Source organism: Watersipora subatra, chromosome 3 (assembly GCF_963576615.1).
Source record: "Watersipora subatra chromosome 3, tzWatSuba1.1, whole genome shotgun sequence".
Classification (NCBI taxonomy): domain Eukaryota; kingdom Metazoa; phylum Bryozoa; class Gymnolaemata; order Cheilostomatida; family Watersiporidae; genus Watersipora; species Watersipora subatra.
This window is the reverse complement of record NC_088710.1, coordinates 66928897-66954020: the sequence shown is the minus strand read 5'-3', so window position 1 is coordinate 66954020 and position 25124 is coordinate 66928897. Positions and strand designations below refer to the sequence as shown.

The 25124-nt window shown below is 35.4% G+C and overlaps 1 protein-coding gene across 1 annotated transcript in view; it reads left to right on the top strand.

Moving 5' to 3' along the window:
• LOC137391720 (nitric oxide synthase, inducible-like) overlaps positions 1 to 25124 on the top strand; it is a 30396-nt gene extending 5272 nt beyond the window's left edge. Inside the window, exons 2-23 of the mRNA XM_068078251.1 lie at positions 2379 to 2524; positions 4336 to 4492; positions 4757 to 4848; positions 6986 to 7162; positions 8413 to 8514; positions 10024 to 10195; positions 10343 to 10444; positions 11063 to 11257; positions 11369 to 11457; positions 11575 to 11719; positions 12597 to 12701; positions 12809 to 12876; positions 15368 to 15542; positions 18152 to 18272; positions 18418 to 18496; positions 18912 to 19078; positions 19985 to 20166; positions 20312 to 20522; positions 21378 to 21465; positions 21822 to 21946; positions 23215 to 23348; positions 24485 to 25124. Of these exons, the coding sequence (XP_067934352.1) occupies positions 2421 to 2524; positions 4336 to 4492; positions 4757 to 4848; positions 6986 to 7162; positions 8413 to 8514; positions 10024 to 10195; positions 10343 to 10444; positions 11063 to 11257; positions 11369 to 11457; positions 11575 to 11719; positions 12597 to 12701; positions 12809 to 12876; positions 15368 to 15542; positions 18152 to 18272; positions 18418 to 18496; positions 18912 to 19078; positions 19985 to 20166; positions 20312 to 20522; positions 21378 to 21465; positions 21822 to 21946; positions 23215 to 23348; positions 24485 to 24727 (3033 nt within the window). The 5' untranslated portion in view covers positions 2379 to 2420 and the 3' untranslated portion in view covers positions 24728 to 25124. The remainder of the gene's footprint in view (positions 1 to 2378; positions 2525 to 4335; positions 4493 to 4756; positions 4849 to 6985; positions 7163 to 8412; positions 8515 to 10023; positions 10196 to 10342; positions 10445 to 11062; positions 11258 to 11368; positions 11458 to 11574; positions 11720 to 12596; positions 12702 to 12808; positions 12877 to 15367; positions 15543 to 18151; positions 18273 to 18417; positions 18497 to 18911; positions 19079 to 19984; positions 20167 to 20311; positions 20523 to 21377; positions 21466 to 21821; positions 21947 to 23214; positions 23349 to 24484) is intronic.

The window sequence follows — 25124 nt, the reverse complement described above, 5'->3', positions numbered from 1 at the left end:
GAGTAAAATAATGAAATATTCTTGTCACAAAGGGGCGTTGTAGTTCGGCCCTAGCTTGTAGATAAGATGTAAAGAAATCTGGCTAATGTTCTAGATAATTTAATGAAACCTTCGGTAATTGGACAAAAAACATAAGCTGATAAACTGTGTACCACATTTTCGTACCTGTAAATCGGTCTATGCCTCAAACGGTCTACGTTAATTAAAGAAACCTTCGACTATTAGACAATGCAATCATTATATACTTCGATGTTGTAAATTCTAATGATTATTCTTATAATTAAATATTATAATAATTTTTTTTATAAAATTAAATAATTAATTTGAATAATAAAATCGGCAAAAAAGAAACGATCACTTTTCAGTACTTATGAGTTAATTACAGACATCTTCGGCAATTGAACAATTTCATAGACTGGTGAAATGTGCACGTTTTTCTTGTGAAGTTTGGATGACTTAATGGTTATACTATCTGTCGCATGGCCTTATTGGCGTTTCATTGGCCGGTTTTAATGTTGATTAAAAAAGGCTTTCTCAAGTTTTTATTTCGATTTTAGGCCGACTTAATCTGTCGATTTATGTATCATCCGATCAGATGGGTTAGTTTTAGGATATTGCGGTAACCTTTCAAAGACTTGGTAACATATTTGAATAGGTTTATATGTGTTTTGTATCATTATTATACTTGAACAACTCTACACAAAATTGGTTAAATTTGTTAAAGAGATTTCGGTACAAGGGTTTGGTCACGCCGTTAATGAATAATTTTTCGGGAGTTGTGTGCACATGTGCATTTATCATCAATCTCCCAAACAATCGCTTTGCTCGTGTTTGGTCGTGGGACTAGTAAAATGATTGTTCTTTATTTATATATTGTTTAAAGATAAACTTACACAAAATTTTAGTAGATTTTATCCAAAAGTAACAGTATTTTTCTATCGTTTGTGATTGTTTTTATGTTTGATGTTGTCTGACTGCCAGGAAGTTTCAAGATTGAAATCGACAAAACTTGATAAGCGAAGGTGTGATTATGATGTCTATTGTAAAGAGGCCAACAGAATAGCAACGGCGTAACGTTGTAACTTGAACTCAATAGCCAATATAAACTGCCACAACGATAACAACTAGTGACGTCATTTGGCACGTCCGTTTCTTCTGAACATTTTAACCACAATCAAAGCCAGTCAATTTTAGTCTTGAAATATCCTGTCAGTCAGACCACTTCCAACATCAAAAACAATCGCTAATGATAGAAAAATACCGATTCTTTCTGATAAAATCTACTAAAACTTTTGTGTAAGTTCATCTTTAATCCCAGACTTTTAAAACACTGTTTTTGATTATATCTCTAATGAGTCACGGAATGAATCACGAGCTACCAAAGCAATATATGTCCATTAAAATAAGCAAACGATTACATGTAGATCCTCAAAAACTGACAGTTTGGCAGAGGTAATGCAAAACACAGTTTTTGTCATTAGCTATTCAGCAAAGTTACTTCTACATTCACATGACCAGTCACATGAACAGTGACCATATTGTGTGTAAAATAACCAATGCTTCTATTTTTGCTTAATTCAACTTGAAGTATTGCTAAAGTGCTATTAGTAATACTACAATTATTTGTTGCACTTGATATGCATGCAGAGTGCGATACGAAATATTAACTTCAGTGTAATTTAATACTCTTAAGATGTGACATTAACTTTGACCAATGTGGTTGTAACAAAGCTAGACTAGGAGACAAAACTTTTTACCTAGAAACCTTAATGCGACAACTATTTATCGCGTATTTCTCTTACAATATCATATAATACAATTTAATTTAACCTAATATAATATACCTAATTTAGATTTATACAATATATCTAAATATATAAATCTCAATATTAATATTTTGTCTGTATGTTCGTTTATTTGTCCATGTGTCCAGCCATAGCAATAAAGTTTTAGGAATGAAAAATCTGCTTTGTGCTGGATTTGAACTTGGAACCTCCAGTTCGGCGAACAGGCATTTATATATATATATATATATATATAAATGCCTGTTCGCCGAACTGGAGGTTCCAAGTTCCAATCCAGCACAAAGCGGATTTGAACTTGGAATAATATATACAATATATTATATCTATTATAGTAGAGTTTAATATAACATGATATAATATATGTAGTCACATTTTAAATAAGTAAGCTCGTGGAACTCTCCTCGTAGGCCTTGGCTAGGTGCATACTCCCTAATTTGAGTCCAAACTCTTGTGGCTGTCAATTGCCTAGGCACGTTTTGGCAATGGGCCAAAGATCTAGGCATTATCCATTAAGGTTTACCTTCTTATAAAATAAGAATTACAAAACAAATATACTTTGTCTATAATTATTAGGGTGGGTATCCATGCAAGGCTACGGTATGCCAAGGAGCTTTAATGCAACCCAAACAGGAAGTGTGTCCATTTCGGGCCAGCTGTACTGTCAACATGGAGGAAATGGAAGATTTCTACAGACAGTATTATGCAAGTTGTGAGGCCAGGTAAAAATATCAACTAGTCTAATTGAACACATACTGGAGCCACTACAATCTATTTATTTTTACTAGTATAGTTTTACAGTCTTCCGACTTGTGTTCTCTGACAGCTGCCTAAAAACCTTTCAAAGTTGTAAGACTTTGGCAGACCTTTTATTCTCGTTTGTGGACGTCATCTAATTCTTTGTGAATCGCTTAAAAATTGTCACATATTTCGAAGGAAAATTTTTTCAAAGAGGAAGTAACTCTTTATATTTATTTTTTATTATGAATGTTTAGCCCAAGTCCCAAGAAATTAATATTTTCCCAACAGTTTAGTACCAACTAAATCTTGAATATCTCAAGTCCTAGCGCCATATCTTCATTGTTTCCAGTATCAGCATCTAAAGTTGCTGTGTTTTCAAGATCTTCCTTGAAAACTCCATTTGATAAGTGTTTTATTATGGGTAGTGTTTTCTATTCAACCTTGTTTGCTTTAAAAGGAAATTTTTGGTAATTAGCGGGTACTCATGCCACTTGTGTAATGGCATGATCAGGTGACTATTCAGGCAGGTTGTGTCACACTGCTATAAGAGTAGAGAAGTATGCGTAAGGTAAACAGGTTCTATTCTAGTCGACACTCACCTGCCTCTGCCTTTCAAGTAAGTCAGTTCGGTTGTTTGATGGTGGAATGATACACATGCTGATGCCTGTCAACTGAAATCTTGCGTTGAAGCCTCGAGGCTGATCCATTAGGCCAGAAAGTAGCAAAGTATTCTTGTCTGTTTTTACTGTCTGCTTCCTCCATAACACATAATCAACACGTTGAAGCCAAGCCTGAAACCATTAGTCCAGAATGTAGCCTGAGGTAATTCATGGCGCTGTTTTCTCATCAGACTTAAACTCGAGAAAATTCAGCTTTGTAGCTTGGAGTTATCTTTTCTGCGACTTTCAATTTGAGAGGCTTAGAAAATTTTATAATAATATAAAAAATATTATATAGAAAATTTTAGCCACTGTGTATAATAATTATGTTTTCAGTATAACTCTGAAGTGTTAGGTCAGTTGGGGTAAGAATTCTCGGGATATCGCCAAAATGTGAGGATATTTCACACAAACCAGGAAATGAAAAATGGCTGCTGACAAGACATTATTTTGTGTTGACACTCTGATTGAAGTTCTTGGTAATGAAGGCTCAGAGACAGACAAAACTGAAAACCTTCTCCTCAGCAACAAGAGCTTTAGAGTAAAACTATTTGTTTTTCTATTCATAACAAATATACACACTCTATCAGACTCTATCAAACTCTATCAGACTCTATCAGACTCTATCAGACTCAGTTTACTGCTTCTATTATGTTTCTTCAGTGTTTCTTCAGTTACCTCTAAATCATCACATCTTTGAAAAAGTGTGAAAAACAGCTTTTCACTCTATTTGATTTCTGTTTCTTTAATTGTTTTCTACAAGCGTAGAGAACAATTAAGGAAAAACTTCAAAATGATATTGAGTTCAAAAGGAGTTGTGCTATCCTAAGTGCTTTCACAGTCGAAGGGAAATTTGCTAGTACAGTTTAGGTCTAACGAAAAATAATTTTGTTGATGATTAGTTGAATTAAACCCTGACTTTCTGATCTGACTGCCAGAATCAGGAGACCTGCTTGCATATACAAAACTAGGGTTCAAAGTACGTATGCATTAATCAAGTGAATTCCTAATACCTGTCGTCTTTCTCTGCAAATCATCATTTCTGGTCGTCTTCTAATAGATAACTCTTATTAATAGACAGGCAGACTGTCATGTAATGGTACAGGCAGACTCAGTGCATATTTTTTTCATAGTGATGCAGAGCAGAAAGCCAGACTACAGGAAGTAAAGTCTTCCATCAAAAAATTTGGAAGTTACGATATGAAGCCTGAGGAACTGGAGTTTGCATGTAAGACAGCGTGGCGGAACGCCTCTCGATGTATTGGAAGGATTCAATGGTCAAAACTTAAGGTAAGCGTTTCTTTTCATTTTAGTCACCTCTTATCACATCTCATTGTCAAGAAAACGAGCATCAAGAACACATCCGAGTATCCATTGTAATTTCACTTTTCAATGTTATATTCTGGCTAATTAAAACGCTCTGTAACCTTCCCATAAATCTTTCTGCGGCTCTTGACAACTTTTCAATAAATCACAAGCAAAAAAATTTGGAATTTAAATGTCTAGTTTTAATGTAGTGTCTTCAATTTAAATTTTTTGTTTCAAACACAACAGCTGTATGATGGAAGAGGTCTCCGCTCTACCCAGGAGATGTTTGACATGATTTGTAAGCACATGGAGTACGGCACAAATGGTGGAAACATCAGGTTTGTTTTTATTCTAAAATCTTTTTCTTTCATAATTATTTTTCAATGCATACCTTTTGGTCAGTAAAGTTGAAAGAGAGGGAAAAAGATAAACACTGTCTACTTATAAAGGTTGATGTCACTATAAGTTTGATCACTCAATAATACATTTAAAGTTGAATGTACACAAGATTTTAGTAGATTTTATCAGATAGTATCGGTATTTTTCTATCATTTGCGATTGTTTTAGATGCTGGAGATGATTTGACTGCCAGAATATTTTCAAATTAAAATCAACGTAACTTCATTGCGATTAAAATGCTCAAGATAAAGATTTATGCAAAATGATGTCATTAGTTGCAATCATTAGGATAGTTGATATTGATTATTGCATCAAGTAGCAGCGTTACGCATCGCTATTTTATCGGTCTCTTTGCTACTAGAAACATCACACAATTATAGACTTCATAATCACACTTTCATTTGATCTGAGCGTTTTAACCGCGATCAATTTTCATTGATTTTAATCTTGAAACATCCTGACATTAAGACAACCCCAAACACCAAAAACAATCACAAATAATGGAAAAATACCGATAGTTTCTGATTAAAATCAACTAATATTTTGTTTGAGTTCATCTTTAAATCTACTAGTCTTTAAAAACTGCTACTATAAATGTAGGTTGGGTGTTGAAGTAATGCTTGGATGCTGTACTAGTTATTACATAATATAAATAGATGATATTCTTGCTGATGAATTTAACAGTTCCTTCTGATATCTCTTAAAACAAATGTTTTAAAAGGACATAAAGATTCCTATAAAAAGGAACAGCCTTGATGACACATCCGTTTGATACTAGAAGTAAGTTTATAACCTTGATTACAATGTCCTTAGGTGAATATTCAATTGGACAGTAGGAACTCTTGAATACTGTTCACAAGAATTTAATAAAATGATGATGATGAGTTATATATACAGTAAAACTACCATTGTAGTAAAAATCCTGTTGCAACGCGTATATGTATCTTACCAGCTGTAATTGTTTGAGCATTCCCTCGCAGACCAAGTATGATGTCTGCTTAGTTCATTGCTAGCAGAGGCTAGCAATAATCAATAAGCTAGCAATAAGCTAGCTTCTGCTAGCATTAAGCTAGCTTCTGCTAGCACTAAGCTTAGGCTGTGTGAGCTTGTTTTGAGGTGTTTTTTTCACGTGAGGCTGTGTGTGTGTTTTTTGGCAAGCACTGTAGTATATACAATGGCTATATGATCTTGGCTGGATCTGTGCCAATGGCAAGGAATTCTCAACGACTGGAGACATGCCCAGTTGCATAGAGCAATTTGGGGCTGGATGTCATTTCTGTTGTCACGAGTGACCCTTTTTGAGAACGAACCCCAACCTGGTGTATGCAGGCCAAGCAGTCTAGACCAGTAGGTCACGCTCACTCTCCAGCTGCAATAGTAACTTGACTGTAATAATCTAAAGTGATGAATGAAATAGAAGTGGTTTTGTCGAAACAATATTATTTTAGAGTGGTCACATTAAAAGAGGGTAAAGTGTTTGCTTTGTTCACTTCCAGGCTGAAAGTAAATAAATATTTACTTTATTTTTACTGGTCAATACTGGTCAATACTGGTCAATGCCGTTTAAGGCAAATCAGACCATGAAACAGAAATACAAAAAAAACTAAAAACTGTGCAGTGGTTTTAGGCATGAATAGTTTCTGCTTGACCCTTGACCCCATATTTTGCAGATATGTAATTATTTCTTTACAAAATGTGGAATAAATCGGAGTCAGTTTTGTAGTCTAAAAGCTAGAGGTGTGATTGTTGGCTATTTATAAATATGAGAAACAACTCCTCTGCGTTACTTGTCAATATCTTCACAGATTAAATAAACACTCTCTTAATTTTGGTCACATGATAAATTCATGGTAAATGGAAGACTTTACGTATGCTCATCTGCTTGTTGAACTCAATGAGTGTCTTATGTATTTTATTACACGGCCTTAAGCATGGCATGCAGTTAGTCGAAGTATAAACATTTTCGTTAAACTATTTGTATGTAGGCGCTATACTACTAGTTGGTTATGCAGGAAGGCTTCATTGAAGTTATCACTTTTGACTAGACTCTATTTTGACCTATTTATCCATTTCTAGGTCAGCAATTTCTGTTTTTCCAAGTATGCAGTCTGGAGAAATATGTCGTATTTGGAATACGCAGTTCATCAGTTATGCAGGATTTGAGGTTTCTCCAGGTGTAATTGTTGGTGACCCTACACAAGTAGACTTGACCAAGATATGCCTACAACTTGGGTGGAAGCCTAAAATCAGCAGGTTAACATTTTACTCTAGCTATTTTACCTGCACAAAAATTGAGTTTATGAGATGTAATATGACGTTCTGCAAGCAGGTAACATAAAACCTCTATTTGAATGCCACCTCTAATAAAACACCACTGAAGGAGAATGGTTGAAAAATACAGCGGCATGGCGTCAAATAGATGTTTTACAGTATATTGTATTTACATATCTTACAAACCTTTTATTATGTGTAAATATATCATATTTAAATATCTTATAAATCTTTTGCTATATGTAGATATATCATATTTATATGTTTACATATAACAGGTAGGCCCTATATATGTTTTTTTTATATGTAGATATACTTTTGCAAACCTTTTGGTATATGTAGGTATATTGTATTTATATATCTTTATATTTTCTGTTATATGAAGATATATTGTGTATATTTATATACAATCAGTTGTTGCTAGCAGACTAGTGTCAGAGAATTACAATTGAACTCCTGCCTATATATTCCATTTGTGTTATGTTATGAACAGCAACATTCTTATATTTAAAAAGAGCGGTTTGTAAACAGATTTTGCTCAAGAGAATAAATCTAAAAATAATTTTTTGATGTTCTCATAACGTAAAAGTTGATCTTCCGGAACCTACATGTAAATCTAAATAACATCATGGATAATTATTATACATATTAACATATTCTATAATATATATTTCAATAATGTATGGTGTATATTATCGAAACATATATATTACTTGAATAAAATGTGTAATGTATTAATATATTATTGAAATAAGATATTTTTTAGTTAAATTATCTCAATGTATAATAAGAGTCTAATCCTAATGTCTTAACAAACTTTGGGTTTTTTCTGGATAAAAGAAATTAATTGTTATCTCAATTCTTTGGATGGTAATAGACGGTGGAAACATGGTGGTACACAGAATAGTTGTTAGCTGACAACTGTATTCAATCAAATGAATGTTACATTTTATTGTTTAATGATTTTTTACAAGCTGCTAGTAAAGGATTTACTGACTTAGTGATGACTGATACTCATGTGAAAGTTTACACTATTTTTAGAGAAATTATATAAAAATCATAATGTGAAACATTTGTGTACAATTTTTATATGTTTTTTTTCTTTAGCCAACTTTGGCTCCAGAGTATTTGCATTGCTAATACACATCTACCTGCCTGAAGAGCGGTAAACCATTTCCCTCCTCTGAGTCCTGTGGCTACTATGTCAGCTGACCCATTATTATCTGTTGTAGGTTCCAAGTGCTGCCAATTGTTCTGCAGTATGGAGACAACAACCCTGAGTTCTATGAGATTCCAGAATCTCTCGTACTGGAGGTACCCATCAGCCACCCCAGGTATTACATTACAGAATACAATCCCACCGCTGTCTACGCTGCCAACATACAGCATTATTTGATATCTAATTATTCTTTACCCAAAGTACCTTTCAGCATACAATGTTCCAATTTGTTAAAGCATTTATAGTGCGAGTTAGTGTCAAGGCTGGTAAAAAATTTTAAAACTTTAAAAATGCATGAAATTTAAAAATCTGTATATAAGACAAATTAGTGTAAACTCTTTGAGGGCTCAGGTAGGTAAAGGGGATATTTGAAGAGGAAATAAATCTGAGTATTGAGAGTGCAGTTGAGAGTAGGAGTTATTTTAGTAAAGGTGGTAATAGACAACCTATAATGAGGAGTAGAGCTAAATTGGTGTCGTGATTGAGAGCTATTGGATGTAGTGGTAGAGAAGTGTTGAAAGGCTCAGGGTTTGATTTAGATGGTGTAGGTTCTACTTGTAAAGGAGCTGTAAAGGTCTTGCAGGGGTATTGTTGAAGATAAGAGAGCATGTTTGTGTAGGGGTATAAATTCCTGACAGCCTGACAGGCAGTCGGATGTCTTGATGTCTGGAGTCAGCCAGACATCAAGACAGCTAGACAAAGTTAGAATAAACTCCTCCGTGTATCTCTTACACTAGCCCTAGCTCCAAAACTACACATTGCCAAGCCTAGACTAGGTCTGCGTGTCCTTATTATAGTAAAATATTTACTATAATAAGATCTGTGTCCATCCGTCTGTTCAAAGCCGTACTTAGAGCGTCAGGATAAAAAATTGCTTTCAACGAGGTTCAAACTCATGACTTTCTGCTTGGTTGATAGACACTCTACCACTTGTACCAACCGGCTGTTCAATAACTTATCAGAATAATTGTACGTACAGTTATTACACATGACAATCTTTCATGTCACACTAGACTACCAGCGTATTAGTGTACATAAAATTCTTTAGTTACTGATTATTATTTTTTTATTTATCTAGAGCGTAATTGTTACACGTATTCTACTACAAAATTGTACATAATTCATTTGTTTTCAAGCTATGTAATTAATTATTCACAAAATTTATTGAAAAGATCTCAAAGGTTTTGAGGCTGTGAAATGAATTCAACGAATGCAGTGTGCTCTGAATGGAATATCTGATGCGACATATGAACGGATTTAACATACGAAGGAACAAAAGAATTTTATACTGTCAAACATCTAATTGAGCGATAAATTAAAAGATTAATTGAACCCTTTTAGAGTCGAAACAATGTTAATGTGGATGTTTGACTGTACATGCTGTCAGTCAAGCAGGCAGCATAGAGGAAAAGAGCTGCTACATTTCCCTAAAGACATAAGAATATAAAGGGTCTTACAACAGCTCCTCTTTCCTGATTAAGGGCCTGTCTCATAACCTTGTCCTAACAGCTTTTCTAAAATAATACCCACCTGGCTCTCCGCTAGATCAGGCAATGGTAAACATAAAGAAAAGCTGTAGCCAGGCACTTGGGCAGTTTCAGCATGATCTTTGCTTGTTTAACAGATACCCCAAAGTGAAGGAACTCGAGCTAAAATGGTTCGCTGTACCTGCTGTCAGCTTCATGAGTATGGATTGTGGAGGTCAAGTGCACCCAGCCACTTCCTTCAATGGCTGGTACATGTCTACTGAGATAGTGAGAGATCTGTGTGACGAGAGTCGCTACAATCTCCTTCCTGTACGTGAAAACCCTCCCACCGTTCCATTTTTGCATGCTTAACTTTTTAGGCTTTAATCATATCCTCTCTGTCACAATTGCTTCGTGTTACGGTTTTTTTGGTGATTTGCCATGTATAACAATCCGATGGTTATGTGGATGTTGCAGGAAATAGCTGAGAGCATGGGTCTAGACACAAGCAAGCCTGCTGTGTTCTGGAAAGATTTGGCTGCTATAGAGTTTAACTTGGCGGTTGTCAGCAGCTTCCAGGTAATGATTAATTGGTAATGTTTTCAAAAGTTTATGAGAAACAACTTTACATGGAGCCATAATTAAAAATAGCTGCCATATTGTTATGCTTCAATAGCTGTATGTCCCAATATCTAAAATAACAGTATTAAATAAACACGGCAGCTATACCATTGAATTGCACTAAATAATATTTTTATAAAATGCTAGCCACTGTTTATACTAAAATTTAATCGATCTTGTGAAAGATCGATCTTGGTAAAAATGTAAAACTGCGATATTTGTCATGAGGCCCACAACACTTCGAAGTAATAACTGTAGCGGTCACGTAAATGATCTGTCAGGGTTGGTAGCAAGAATAGATAACTCAGTCTCACATGTCTGCATACTGTCTGCCATATTTATTGCTTTGTGATGCTATGGCTACTTTTTAGAGCAATTGGATTGAACTTTTAAAACCAAATTTTTAATGCAACCAATATTTTCTGAACAGTGTTTCAAGTTGGATCATTCTAAATATACCAATCTACTTTGTACCTCATCTTTGTCAGTTCAAAGCAATGTTTTCAGCAATTTTCTAAAGTATTGCCTCCTTGGGACTCTGGAAGGTCGCTCAAAAAGAATTAATTTGTTTTGCAGGCAATGAATGTAACCATCACTGACCACCATACGGCTGCTGAAACCTTCATGCACCACATGGAGAGTGAACAGATTCTGAGAGGGGGCTGTCCTGCTGATTGGGTATGGATCAATCCACCACTTGGAGGATCCCTTACACCTGTTTTTCATCAGGAGATGATCAACTACAAGCTCAAACCAAGCTATGAGTACCAGGTGTGTATAAAGTTTCCCTTCTTATGTCAACTCTCTTCAGAGCCATCTGTCACCACTCTTCTAGAAAGTATCTTCTGTAAATAATAAATTCATCTTTGACTTTGCTTTCAGCCGAAGCCATGGGTGGGCTTCAATTGGAAGGGTGCCATGAGAAAAGGCAATATCAGGAGAGAAAAATTGACCCTAAGAAGTGTAGCCAGGTTAGTTATAATACAATACCTTTTGATGGTAATTTGACAGTTTAGGTACTCCATCTTTACGAGTAATATGAGTATTTTCAGCAGATAATGTTAAATTTGAAGCACTTTTCTTTGCAGGGCAATGGTGGTGTGCTACAAGTTAATGAACACTGCACGCAAACAAAGAAAACATTGCACAATAATCTATGCAACTGAAACCGGAAAATCAGAGAGGTTTGCGCTCAAGTTACAGAGACTTTTGGATCAAGAGTTCAATGTTGAGGTACCTTATACAGTACTTCCTCTGACACCTTAGTACTAACAGTAATGAGGTACCTTATACAGTACTTCCTCTGACACCTTAGTACTAACAGTAATGAGGTACCTTATACAGTACTTCCTCTGACACCTCAGTACTAACAACAATGAGGTACCTTATACAGTACTTCCTCTGACACCTCAGTACTAACAACAATGAGGTACCTTATACAGCACTTCCTCTGACACCTCAGTACTAACAGTAATGAGGTACCTTATACAGTACTTCCTCTGACACATTAGTACTAACAGTAATGCGGTACCTTATACAGCGCTTCCTGCGACTTCTAAATCTAAAAAACTACCACTGTTCCTAAAAACTCGCTGTAAGGAACATGAGTGCCACTCATCCATTTGGAGTGCGCTGCCAGACTATCGTTGATAATGATAAGTGTTAGCCATCCAGATGATTCACAGCAACAATTGACTGAAATGCAACCTTTGTCTTTTAAACAGTTGTGTTAGCTCATTTTGTGTCTTTCTCCCGAGGTACATGACACTCTATGCTTATTGACTCTTGATCTCTAAAGAAATCCTAACGCTAAGAAGCTAGTTTGTTTTATTTTCTTGTTATCACTCCATGTCTCTACTCTCGTATATAACATCTATCTCCAACTCCTCTCCCAGGCCTTGTCTTTTCCATTCCGTCTCACTACTCCTGCGTATAACATCTACTTTTTACTCTCTCAGCGTTTTCTCCGGTTCATCCATTTATATAACAGTCAGTATTCCGTTGCTCATACCAATTGGTACAGTCTATCTTCTCTTAGGCTTCTATGCAGATACCAGGAATATAAAGCAGTTGAAGTCATCTTTTAACACAGTTTTTTTCTGTTACCTAGCTGTTCTGCATGGACAAGTATGATGCTAACCGACTGTGGGTAGAGTCGCTTCTTTTCGTCGTGACGAGTACATTTGGTAACGGAGAAGCTCCTGAAAATGGAAAGGTAACTATTACGAGCCGTTTGTGTGATAGTCAGCTTCACTTACTTCTTAATTTTTTGTATACAGTATTTTTCGCTTTGACATTTGAATTTCTAACGCCGTGTTTCAGGACTTTGAAAAATTCTTGATGGATCTTGCTAAGAGAAGGAACCCTTCCACACGGTCTGTTGTTCCAAGGTTGGTGTCGTTCTGCTCTTTGCTTTTTCACACTTTGATGAAACATTTGTATCGATTCAGGTGAGTAGACCAAACATTTGGTTTTGATTGTTTAGATTTTGCAGTAACAAATTGAGAAACTTTTGTATTGACAGTGAAGAAGAGGTCCAACAGTCGATGAACAGGTAGACAGCATACTGCGAGCTTTGCTACTCTCTTTATATTAAGCATGTACATAGTTTCTACTTCTCCTTCTCAACTTGTCATGTCCTTCGACAGTCAAAGAACTTTTAATATAATAACAAACTCCTTCATTTGACGTTTTTACTACTTTTCCAACAAAGAAGTTTAACTTGCTTGTTGCTTCTTCATTCCAGTTCTCGGCATTTTCTTAACCATTTACCTTCTAGCTCTCTGACTTGTACCGCACCTTTCAACTCAAGACACAATTTTATCACAAGATCTTCTCATAAATGCTTGTGGTATTCGTCTTGCTTTCTATGCACAAAACTGCTTCCTCAATGCTGCTGCCTCAGAGACCTTTTGTACTGATCTCCATCAAATTGTGGAACATCTCAACTCCGTTTTTTATACTCATGCTTTTAATCCTTGTTAATATTTGACTCACCATTTTAACCTTACTAGTACTTGACTCACTATTCTAACCTTACTAGTACTTGGCTCACTACTCTAACCTTACTAGTACTAAACTCACTATTCTAACCTTACTAGTACTAAACTCACTATTCTAACCTTACTAGTACTAAACTCACTATTCTAACCTTACTAGTACTAGACTCACTATTCTAACCTTACTAGTACTAAACTCACTATTCTAACCTTACTAGTACTAAACTCACTATTCTAACCTTACTAGTACTAAACTCACTATTCTAACCTTACTAGTACTAAACTCACTATTCTAACCTTACTAGTACTAGACTCACTATTCTAACCTTACTAGTACTAGACTCACTATTCTAACCTTACTAGTACTAGACTCACTATTCTAACCTTACTAGTACTAAACTCACTATTCTAACCTTACTAGTACTAAACTCACTATTCTAACCTTACTAGTACTAAACTCACTATTCTAACCTTACTAGTACTAAACTCACTATTCTAACCTTACTAGTACTAAACTCACTATTCTAACCTTACTAGTACTAGACTCACTATTCTAACCTTACTAGTACTAGACTCACTATTCTAACCTTACTAGTACTAAACTCACTATTCTAACCTTACTAGTACTAAACTCACTATTCTAACCTTACTAGTACTAGACTCACTATTCTAACCTTACTAGTACTAGACTCACTATTCTAACCTTACTAGTACTAAACTCACTATTCTGACCTTACTAGTACTAGACTCACTATTCTAACCTTACTAGTACTTGACTCACTATTCTAACCTTACTAGTACTAGACTCACTATTCTAACCTTACTAGTACTAGACTCACTATTCTAACCTTACTAGTACTAGACTCACTATTCTAACCTTACTAGTACTAGACTCACTATTCTAACCTTACTAGTACTAGACTCACTATTCTAACCTTACTAGTACTAAACTCACTATTCTAACCTTACTAGTACTAAACTCACTATTCTAACCTTACTAGTACTAAACTCACTATTCTAACCTTACTAGTACTTGACTCACTATTCTAACCTTACTAGTACTAGACTCACTATTCTAACCTTACTAGTACTAGACTCACTATTCTAACCTTACTAGTACTAAACTCACTATTCTAACCTTACTAGTACTAGACTCAATATTCTAACCTTACTAGTACTAGACTCACTATTCTAACCTTACTAGTACTAAACTCACTATTCTAACCTTACTAGTACTAAACTCACTATTCTAACCTTACTAGTACTAGACTCAATATTCTAACCTTACTAGTACTTGACTCACTATTCTAACCTTACTAGTACTAGACTCACTACTCTAACCTTACTAGTACTAGACTCACTACTCTAACCTTACTAGTAATAGACTCACTATTCTAACCTGATTAGTACTTGGCTCACAATTCTAACCATACTAGTACTAAACTCACTATTCTAACCTGATTAGTACTTGGCTCACAATTCTAACCATACTAGTATTTAACTCATCATTCTAACCTTGCCAGAACTTGGCTCACTCCTGTAATCTGAGAGTAATCGCTTTGCCATGCTCACCTTTCTAGTACTAATCTCGCCATTCTAACCATGCCAATACTTGCCACAGCACGCATGATATACGATTTCATCAGACTGACAGCTCTCATTGGTTTTGCTGCTACTAATGCTTTGCTTGCTGTTTATAATTTAGACACTGGTCAGCTGTCTAATTCCACAACTCTTCTCAACCACTAGTAATGATCCTGTTGCCAATAAACTGGCACTCAGATCTGAGCAAGCACCACTCAAGTACTTGTGCTCAACTGCTTTACAGGTTGAAGCAAGCACTCCGGTGTATGTCTTCCACTTGTATGATGCTTTTTTACAGGTATGCTGTGTTTGGGCTTGGATCAAGTGCCTACCCAGATTTTTGCTCTTTTTCCAAAAGAATTGACAGCTTCCTGGCTAAAGTTGGAGTAAAACGGTTGCTAGAACTTGGCACTGGGGACGAGCAGAAAAATCAAGAGCAAGCATTCAAGGACTGGAGTCTCAAGGCATATGAAGTGAGTTTTTGCCTTGCAGTGTTCACCAATTATTCATTCCAGAAAGTGCATTTAGCTAGGGTTTAGTTGAACAGCGGACAACCTTCAATTTTGGAGCTAGCGCAAACTTTGAATCGAAAACTTTGTTTCCTCTGGAAACTCTGGCTTTGAATGGGTTCGGAATTGCTTGCTGCCGATGAGTTGCACTCTTCCGCTTCAACAATTTGTAATTGCACTATGGATTTTTCAAAGATTTGTAATGTTCTCCTCAAAACAGAACTTGTTAAAGTAGAATCGTTTTCAAGTTTTGGTCACTTTTCAATTCGCGCATACTCAACTAGTGGCACTAAAAAGTATTTATTTTGCCATCCTTGTACAAGCAACCCAACTTTGTCATGTAAATGTTAATGTAAAAGCAAGAAATCAAGCAGAGACACATAGCGTAGCGGAGACACACGTGGTAGTTTGCTGCATTTCTTTACCTCCATTGGCGAGAGCTTAGCCGAGTATTATTCCTTCAGATCCAACAGCAGTGAGTGTTTTTAGCTACAAAACAAAGTGTTCAGTATGTTGTTAGTGGCAAGCAAATGGTTGGTTATATAACCTAAGGAAGTCTTAGGTTATATAACCATTGCATTTGCACCATTGCAATATGACTATAGATTTACAATACGTTTCTGCCTTAAAAAACTTATTCATATGATAGAGTCCTAAAATGGGACGCTAACAGTTCTAGAGCTCATACACTAGTAGTAGTAGTGCAGTTCATACATAGCAGAGCTTAATTTTATAACTCTCACATATTGTATTATATTATTTTAGATTTTATTATCTTATTTTACATTATAATGTTTTATAATTTGTTGTATCATACTATAGTATATTATATAGTGTTATACTATACTGGTACGCTAGCAGTCCCGAGCACGGTGAGATATTGCTATGCGTAATAAGTATGTGTGCAGTTGTTCTTAGATGTGGAAAGGTGATCGAGTGACGTCGAATATCGCAGGTATCACAATTGAATCCGAATATCTGGGTTTGATCCCTGTACGATGCAATCTTTTTTCTTAACTCTCTTAGCATGGCTTTGGACAGACAGACAGACGCTGCTCTTATTATAGTAAAGATTATATTATATTATATAATATTATATTCATATAAATATATGTTTAGTTATAATGTTTTATAATTTATTGTATCATACTAGGATGGTATAATAAAGTATAATGCAATAATGTATAGTATATTGCGCTATATTATATTAGTATGCTGACTGTCGAGTGCACCGGTGAGATATTGTCATGTATAATAACATGATTGTATCAATAAAGCTGCTTATTTTATATAATTGCTAGCAAATTTAAGTAGCGCTTATGTGGTTTCTTAAAACTGCACAATTTGAAAACATGTTGTTTGGATGATGCAAATTCAAAATTTTGTTAAGCTTTGGCATTTGTTCTCCAAGAAAATTAGTTTTGATTTAAGCGTAGCGAAGCCCGAGGTCAGCTAATATTTGTCTGCAGCTTTCATGCCAGCTTTAAAAGGCAGTCAAAAAGTGATGCTCCCTCTTTAAATTTCAAAGTACAGTATTCAGAACAGCAAAAACGAAAAATAATTTGGAAAAATACCCTTTTGAGAGTTATCTTCCCTCGTATAAGCAATTTTTACATTTTTTTATATACTAGATTGATGGCGCATATTTAGTAAGATTCAGCAGCACGTCTATGAAAGGATTAGAGAATATGACAACGACTTTAGATTTATTAATGATAATGTCTCTTATGCTCTTAAGGTATGCCAGCAGGTGAAACCTGCCTGTTCAGCTGTTTACCTTATTTACCTGTTCAGCTGTTTACTTTATTTACCTGTTCAGCTATTCACCTTATTTACCTGTTAAGCTGTTTACCTTATTTACCTGTTCAGCTATTTACCTTATTTACCTGTTCAGCTATTTACCTTATTTACCTGTTCAGCTGTTTACCTTATTTACCTGTTCAGCTATTCACCTTATTTACCTGTTCAGCTATTTACCTTATTTACCTGTTCAGCTGTTTACTTTATTTACCTGTTCAGCTATTCACCTTATTTACCTGTTAAGCTGTTTACCTTATTTACCTGTTCAGCTATTTACCTTATTTACCTGTTCAGCTGTTTACCTTATTTACCTGTTCAGCTGTTTACCTTATTTACCTGTTCAGCTGTTTACCTTATTTACCTGTTCAGCTGTTTACCTTATTTACCTGTTCAGCTGTTTACCTTATTTACCTGTTCAGCTGTTTACCTTATTTACTTGTTCAGCTGTTTACCTTATTTACCTGTTCAGCTGTTTACCTTATTTACTTGTTCAGCTATTTACCTGTTCAGCTATTCACCTTATTTACCTGTTCAGCTATTCACCTTATTTACCTGTTCAGCTATTCACCTTATTTACCTGTTCAGCTATTCACCTTATTTACCTGTTCAGCTGTTTACCTTATTTACCTGTTCAGCTGTTTACCTTATTTACCTGTTCAGCTATTCACCTTATTTACCTGTTCAGCTATTCACCTTATTTACCTGTTCAGCTGTTCACCTTATTTACCTGTTCAGCTGTTGTGTTGAAATAGACATTTCTTATATTTGACCAGAAAACATGCCAGCACTTTAATGTGAAATCAAAACGACCTCTAAGCTCTGGCATCTCAATAGATAATGATGTGTGCAACTACAAGCTTCAACCTAGTGGTGGAGAACTTCCTGCGGAAGAAGGTAGGTTTGTCAACAAAAATTTAACAAAAAACCATTAGCGTGTTTTAATCCATCTCACGGCTCTGATGGAGCTTGCTACCAAATAGTAAATTACTATCAATTGAAGAATTTTTGAGTGATAAATTCTGAGTGGTTGTCTGTTCAGGTCTGAAGAGAATCCACAAGAAAGACGTGGCTGTATGCAGTGCAGCCTCAGTTACATCTCTTGTCTCGGAAGGCTCGAGGTAGGTTATCGTTCCTCGTCTGACACCCTATGAACGTAAGCTATATAAAGGTAAAGCTATCACGCGTGTGTTAAGAGTTGTATGTACATGGCAAGTTTTTGTTTTGCTGCTCAGTCAAGTTTTTGCATTATGCGTTTTTAAATGTTTACTTTAACTTTCAAAGATTGTTTATAATCTTTTCAACAGACTGAAATTTTGCTCACAACTTTTAGAAACACCAGACAGCATACGCCAGGAGAGCAATGTGACAGTTTCTGCTAAGTGTTTGTTGTTAGTGAGTGAAATGTTTCAAATAAACAAACACCGATGGGGAGTATCCTGAGCTTCCTGTTGCCACAATTCACACCTTTATACAAACATAAAAAGCTTGAGTTAGCAAATCGTATATAAAAGTGTTGACTGTCTCAATTTTTAGTGATAACACAATACTGGTGTCTCTGAAGCACCAAGGTCTCACTTATAGCCCTGGAGATCATCTCGCTGTCTTTCCCACCAACTCACCTGATATGGTTAAGAGGCTGTGCCAGAGCAGTTTTTTCGACAATGGCATGACTCCTAGCACACCAGTCTCTGTTAAAAGAGGTATGGGATCATTTAGTTTTCATGGCATATGAAGGGATGTTCAAAAATAATGAATTGTCTGCAGTTTTGAGCAAAGTTCGAGGTTCATTACCAATCATTTTTCCTTTGTCAGCCACAAGCTAGAGCAAACTATAAATCATTGGAAAACGAATATTTTTGCCTTTGTTCTGTTATGGAAAAACATAATTAAATGCTGAATGGAATGCATTAAGTGGCAAAAATTCTCTGCAGTCTGTGATTTTGATTAGTTTAATACCTCAAAGGCTTTTTTCAAGGCCACCAATATTGTTACACGGGTGTTTTAGTGTTCAGGCAGTATTTTTTATCAATTTTTAATAAGTTGTGTAGTGTTTGTTATAATACATTTGTATTTGATTACATTGAATTAAAGTTGGTTTGCACTGGCAAAACTTATAATTGATATTTTGTGACATTGCAAGCTGGAATGTGAGTTGGAAAGCATCTAAGCAACTTTGAACAAAATATTTAGATTCTAAACAGTTTAAGTTTTTTAGAAATATATACCTTTGCTAGGCATAACTCAAAACTAACCGGTTAAATTTACAAAGACAATGGATATCTCTTTAAATTCAAAGATATTACTTTTGAACACCACTGTGAGCTTGCTCAGGTTTGAATATGGCTTTAGAATTCTTAAAAATATGTTGGTCTTACTTTGCTTGTTATTCTTAAGACCTGTGAGGGGTGTCGAAAGGCTCTACTTGTCAAGCATGTCTGATGCATACTTGTAATGAGCGTGCTGCTGTTCACCATTCTCCTGTCAGCTTTATGAAACTGTGCATAATGATTCAAAGACTACAATTTCACTCCTCACGGACTATATACATCATGTACAGTACATGCAGCATGTGTGCATTATCACAATGTCTGTGTAATTATTATTAGAGACTGGCAACAGCCACGCCGTCGAAGGATTGCTGTCGAAGCTGCCAGCAACTAGTCTGAGTGGAGCTCTTACCTACTACCTTGACATAGAGTCCAGGCCTAAGCCCTCTGATTTAGAGAATCTCTTGCTTGTATGTCAGTGCGATGAAAAGGATAAAATGAAGTTGCTTGTTATGTCTATGGTGAGTAGGAAAGGTTGTCCAGAATTGACAACTCATTTTCCTAGTAATGGTTGTATAAGATACCCACATTTTCTGAAAACCGATTTAACTCAAAAAGAGAAAAGAACCAAAGAATAAAGATAACACGCCTTCAATATCATTACAGAACTCTAATGAGTATAACCAGTGGGTGGAGATGTGTCCGACTTGGGCTGACCTAGTGACCGAGTTTCCTAGCCTTCGAATTCCAGCAAGTTTCCTCTTCACCGAACTGCCTTTTCTTCAGCCGAGGTTCTACAGCATCAGCAACTCTCCACTCCTCCACTCCGGGCATGTGCATCTCACCGTCTCTGTACTGAAGTACACAGTTGGACCAGGTTTGTTCCAGTCTATTTATATAGTAGCTATAAGAGGTCGACCCTAGGTATCAAGAACAAGAAAAAGATAAAAACAAACACGCTGGACAATTAGTTTTTCAAATTTAGTAGATCTAGTGTAAAAGATTGTCATGTAATAGTAGTATGACAGATGGAATGTTAGTGAGCTTTTTGTTCCAGCAATTGAAGGTGTTTCACCTGCGTAACCTCCAGGCATGTGTTTATATATAAATACTACATTAATAGTAATTAAATACAGGTGAAACATTGTTATATAGGTTGTTATACAGACAGCAGGTGGAATGTGCAAAATATTGTTGGTTTGGACACAAACAGCTGATGAAATTTATTCAGAAATAAGGAACGCTGCAATGGATCTCTAAGGATTTTAAAAAGCATTGATTGAGAATTTGCAAATTATGGCCAGCTGTGATGACCAATTGGTCAGTTGTGGGGCTCGATTGGTCAGCTATGATGTCCCATTAGCTAGCTCCTATGCTATTATCGATTTTATACGAAAAAATTTGTTACCTGCAACATCTTAAAATGTATGTTTGAGTCTAACCAATCATTATGCGCTAGTCATGTTAGACATGTTTGCACATGATTCCTAGTGTTATTGTTGCCTATTAGTTGAAGAGATCAGTGTTATCCACCCTGTCACTGTATGCAGCAGAAACATAGCATTAGTTGATGTGTTACACACTGTTCTGTTATAACACAGATTTTTATTGGCTGGCTAGAATATCCTTGACCCCTAGTAGCTCTTGAGACTACATTGATCAATGATCAATACCTATTGGCAAAATAGAGGTACATGGAAACCGTTTATTTACATGAGTGTTCATTTTACAGCCTCAAAACAGAAAGAGAGGTTTGGCCTCTGCTCCAACTGGTTGAAAGATATAGCTGTGGGTGGGACAGTCAATGCCTTTGTTAGGAGGTAAGAAATGGGACCCTAAACAAAAACAGGATCGCAGCAATTGCAGAAAATGTAAAATGTTGCTCAGCATAGCAGCATGAAGAGATCAGATCTGCTGATTTTTATTTTATAAATTCGCTCGCATTAATCATCTATATGTCAGCAGAGGCATCATTCAGTAGCGTCAGCATCTGTAGCCAATGCAAATATCCACACCATGTGTTGGTGTTGAAGTGGTCAGTGTTTGTAGCCAGGCCTTTAGTACCATAACGTTGACATGCATGCTACAGTTTCTTGTTTGAAAAACCTGTTGCATGTTCCTGTCATTTGTTATGCAATAGAAATGTACTATTTTCTAAACTATATACTACTTGCAGGTGTGCTAGTTTTCATCTACCTGACCCAGTTTCTCAAGATATCATCATGATCGGAGCTGGCAGTGGCTTGGCACCATTCAGAAGCTTTTGGCAGCATAAGATGGCAGCAAAGAATGGAAACACAGGTAAAGTTTTTGTCACTTTCTTGGGAGGGATTGTATTTCATTTACCCATAACTTATTTTCCTTGTTCGTGTTACAACCTGAGGTGAGTGAGTCATCAGGCATCTCTCTTCTGAATCCACGTTTCATAAGTACAGTTGAACCTCTACTTACGAAATTAATTCGTTTCTTCGTTTCGGAAATAAGTCGTTTTATAAAAAAAGGTTTCATAAGTAAAATTTCATTTCACCAAATAAATACCCTAATCCGTCCCCACAAAACTTGGGCATAACGTTTGTATAAATTATAAATACATGAAATGGTTAAAACCTGTAACACATACATGTACATGATAAAAGTACATTACTACATAATAATTAGAAAAAGTGCACCTGGAAAAAAGAAAGAAAAGAGAAATAACAAATAATAGTAATATTTGGTTTGGCCTTCTAGACAGGCTATGCAAAGATCGCTGGAAGTAGGAGAATGACGGTCAGAGGTAGGTGTTGTATTGTTATCGTGGTATCGTTTTGCTAAGAATAAATACTTTAATAAATTAAATAATAGATCATGTTTAAATAAATAAAGATAGTAAAAACTAAATCATCATTCAAAAAACACAATATGAACTGCTAAGAACAAAAGTTGTCTTACCCTGTATGCATTATAGGATAGCGCCAAATTATACAACAAAGGAAAACAAACCACTGGTCATTTATTGATTTTTACTAGCATATGAAACTGAAACGAAATGCAAACGGGCCAAGATACAAAACAAACGAAGCAAAATATGAAAGGCTGTTCATAAGTCGAAGTCAAATTTTTACCAAAACACTTTTGGTAACTAAAAAATTTCATATGTAATCTTTCATAAGTAGAGTTTTTACTGTATTGGAAAAGTTTATGTTGTCATAAATATGATAAGACTATGTTGTCATAAATATGATAAGTCTATGTTGTCATAAATATGATAAGTCTATGCTGTCATAAATATGATAAGTCTATGCTGTCATAAATATGATAAGTCTATACTGTCATAAATATGATCAGTCTATGTTGTCATAAATATGATAAGTCTATGTTGTCATAAATATGATAAGTCTATGTTGTCATAGGTATGAAATCTTATCGCAATTTATGTCTATAACCCTATAGCTACTTATCATACACCTAGCATGAATGCACACATACATATATAGTTCAAGACACAAGCTTTCGTGATAAACGACTGCCAGATATGTAGCCAAACGGCTAAACATGTCTGTTCAATTGATGCACATGTATCATTTCAGGTCAAATGTACCTATTCCAAGGCACCAAAAACCGGCTGTCTCTTCTTCATCGCAAAGAACTTAACGATGCTGTAACTAAAGGTACAATTGAAGCTCGCTATACAGCCTTTTCGAGGGAAAAACACATCATTAAGGTAGGAGTTGTCTCAACATGTTTCATAAAAGGTAATTTCAACTAAACACCAGTCAGCTTGCAGAAGAAGTAGTGAAATAATAAACCATTGCAATATGACTATAAATTTACAAAGTTTTTCCGCCTTAAAAAGCTTATCCATATGATAATGCCCTAAAATGGGATGCTAGCAGTTGTGGAGCTCATACACTAGTAATAGCAGTGCAGTTCATACATAGCAGAGCTTAGTTTTATAACTCTCACATATTGTATTATATTATTTTAGATTTTATTATGTTATTTTATGTTACATTATAATGTTTTATAATTTGTTGTATCATGGAATAGTATTTTATATAGTGTTATACTATACTGATACGCTAGCAGTCCCGAGCATGGTGAGATATTGCTATGCGTAATAAGTGTGTGTGCAATTGTTCTTAGATGTGGAAAGGTGATCAAGTGATGCAGAATATCGCAGGTATCACACTTGAATCCGAATATCTGGGTTCGATCCCTGTACGATGCAATCTTTTTTCCTAACTCTCTTAGCATGGCTTTGGACAGACAGACAGACAGACACAGCTCTTATTATAGTAAAGATTATATTATATTGTATTATATTATATATTATATAGCCTTATATTCATATAAATATATGTTTAGTTGTAATGTCAAGCTTTCGGGAATCCATGTGTTTGAAAACTATAAATTTAAAGTATGCTGTGACAAGCATGACCCTGGAATGATTTACAGAGATATTTACCTAGAACTACTTAAAAGATCTGCATGTGCTGCGAGCTGTGACAACTTAGATATATAGAGTAACAGCATTCTTTAAGAATCGGTAACAAATTACTTTAATAAAATTACTGTTTGAACCACAAAAGTTTACATCTGTCAATCACCAAAACCATTCTGAAAATGCTAGCTTGTCATGAAAGTTGAAGAGCTCAGTGATATATCTTTACTACTATTTATCTCTATTACTAACTCATTTATTTCTTTATCGCTTTTCATTAGTAGACATCACTGTTTAGGATGTTGTTGATGTAATACATGTACTTGAGCTGCTCATTTCCTGTATCTTACTTTTTTATTCCCCATAAGTACTCAGTAAATGCAGAATGAGTTACACCCTGTTTTGTTTTAACACAGACGTATGTTCAAGATAAGATGCTTGAGCACTCTGATCTCGTCTATGACTTGTTGGTGAAAAGGAAAGCTCATGTTTATGTTTGTGGAGACATAAAAATGGCTGTTGGAGTCACGGAAGCTATCAAGAAAATTCTCGCGGCTATCAATCGAACATCGCTAGCAGCAGTTGACGGGATAGACTCATTTGGGCAGCTGACCAAGGAGGGCCGGTATCATGAGGATATCTATTCAGTTTTGGTATAGTTTTCAACAAAAAAGGAAAGTCATCTTTGTATTTATAATGGAATACTGTTTACAGCGCGCCATTGTTTATGCTTTATACCGGTGTGGAATGTACTTGGGAGTTATGTAACCTTTTTGAACACAGATCAGCTTACAAATGTTCATATTTTTGTAGTGTTTTTTCATTTCTCTGTTTGCTGTCATTGATTGAAACAATATATTATTTTATACAATACATTTATGCATAATGATAACTTTATACATGTTACACATGCAATTTATATTATACATATATACAATATTTGTATATTACTACACTTTTATTGAATTCTAAAGCGTTAGAATACATGCATATTTGGTAATTCTGCCTCGGTGCCACACTTTGGCAACAACTCCTGATATATTGTAATGGAGTGCT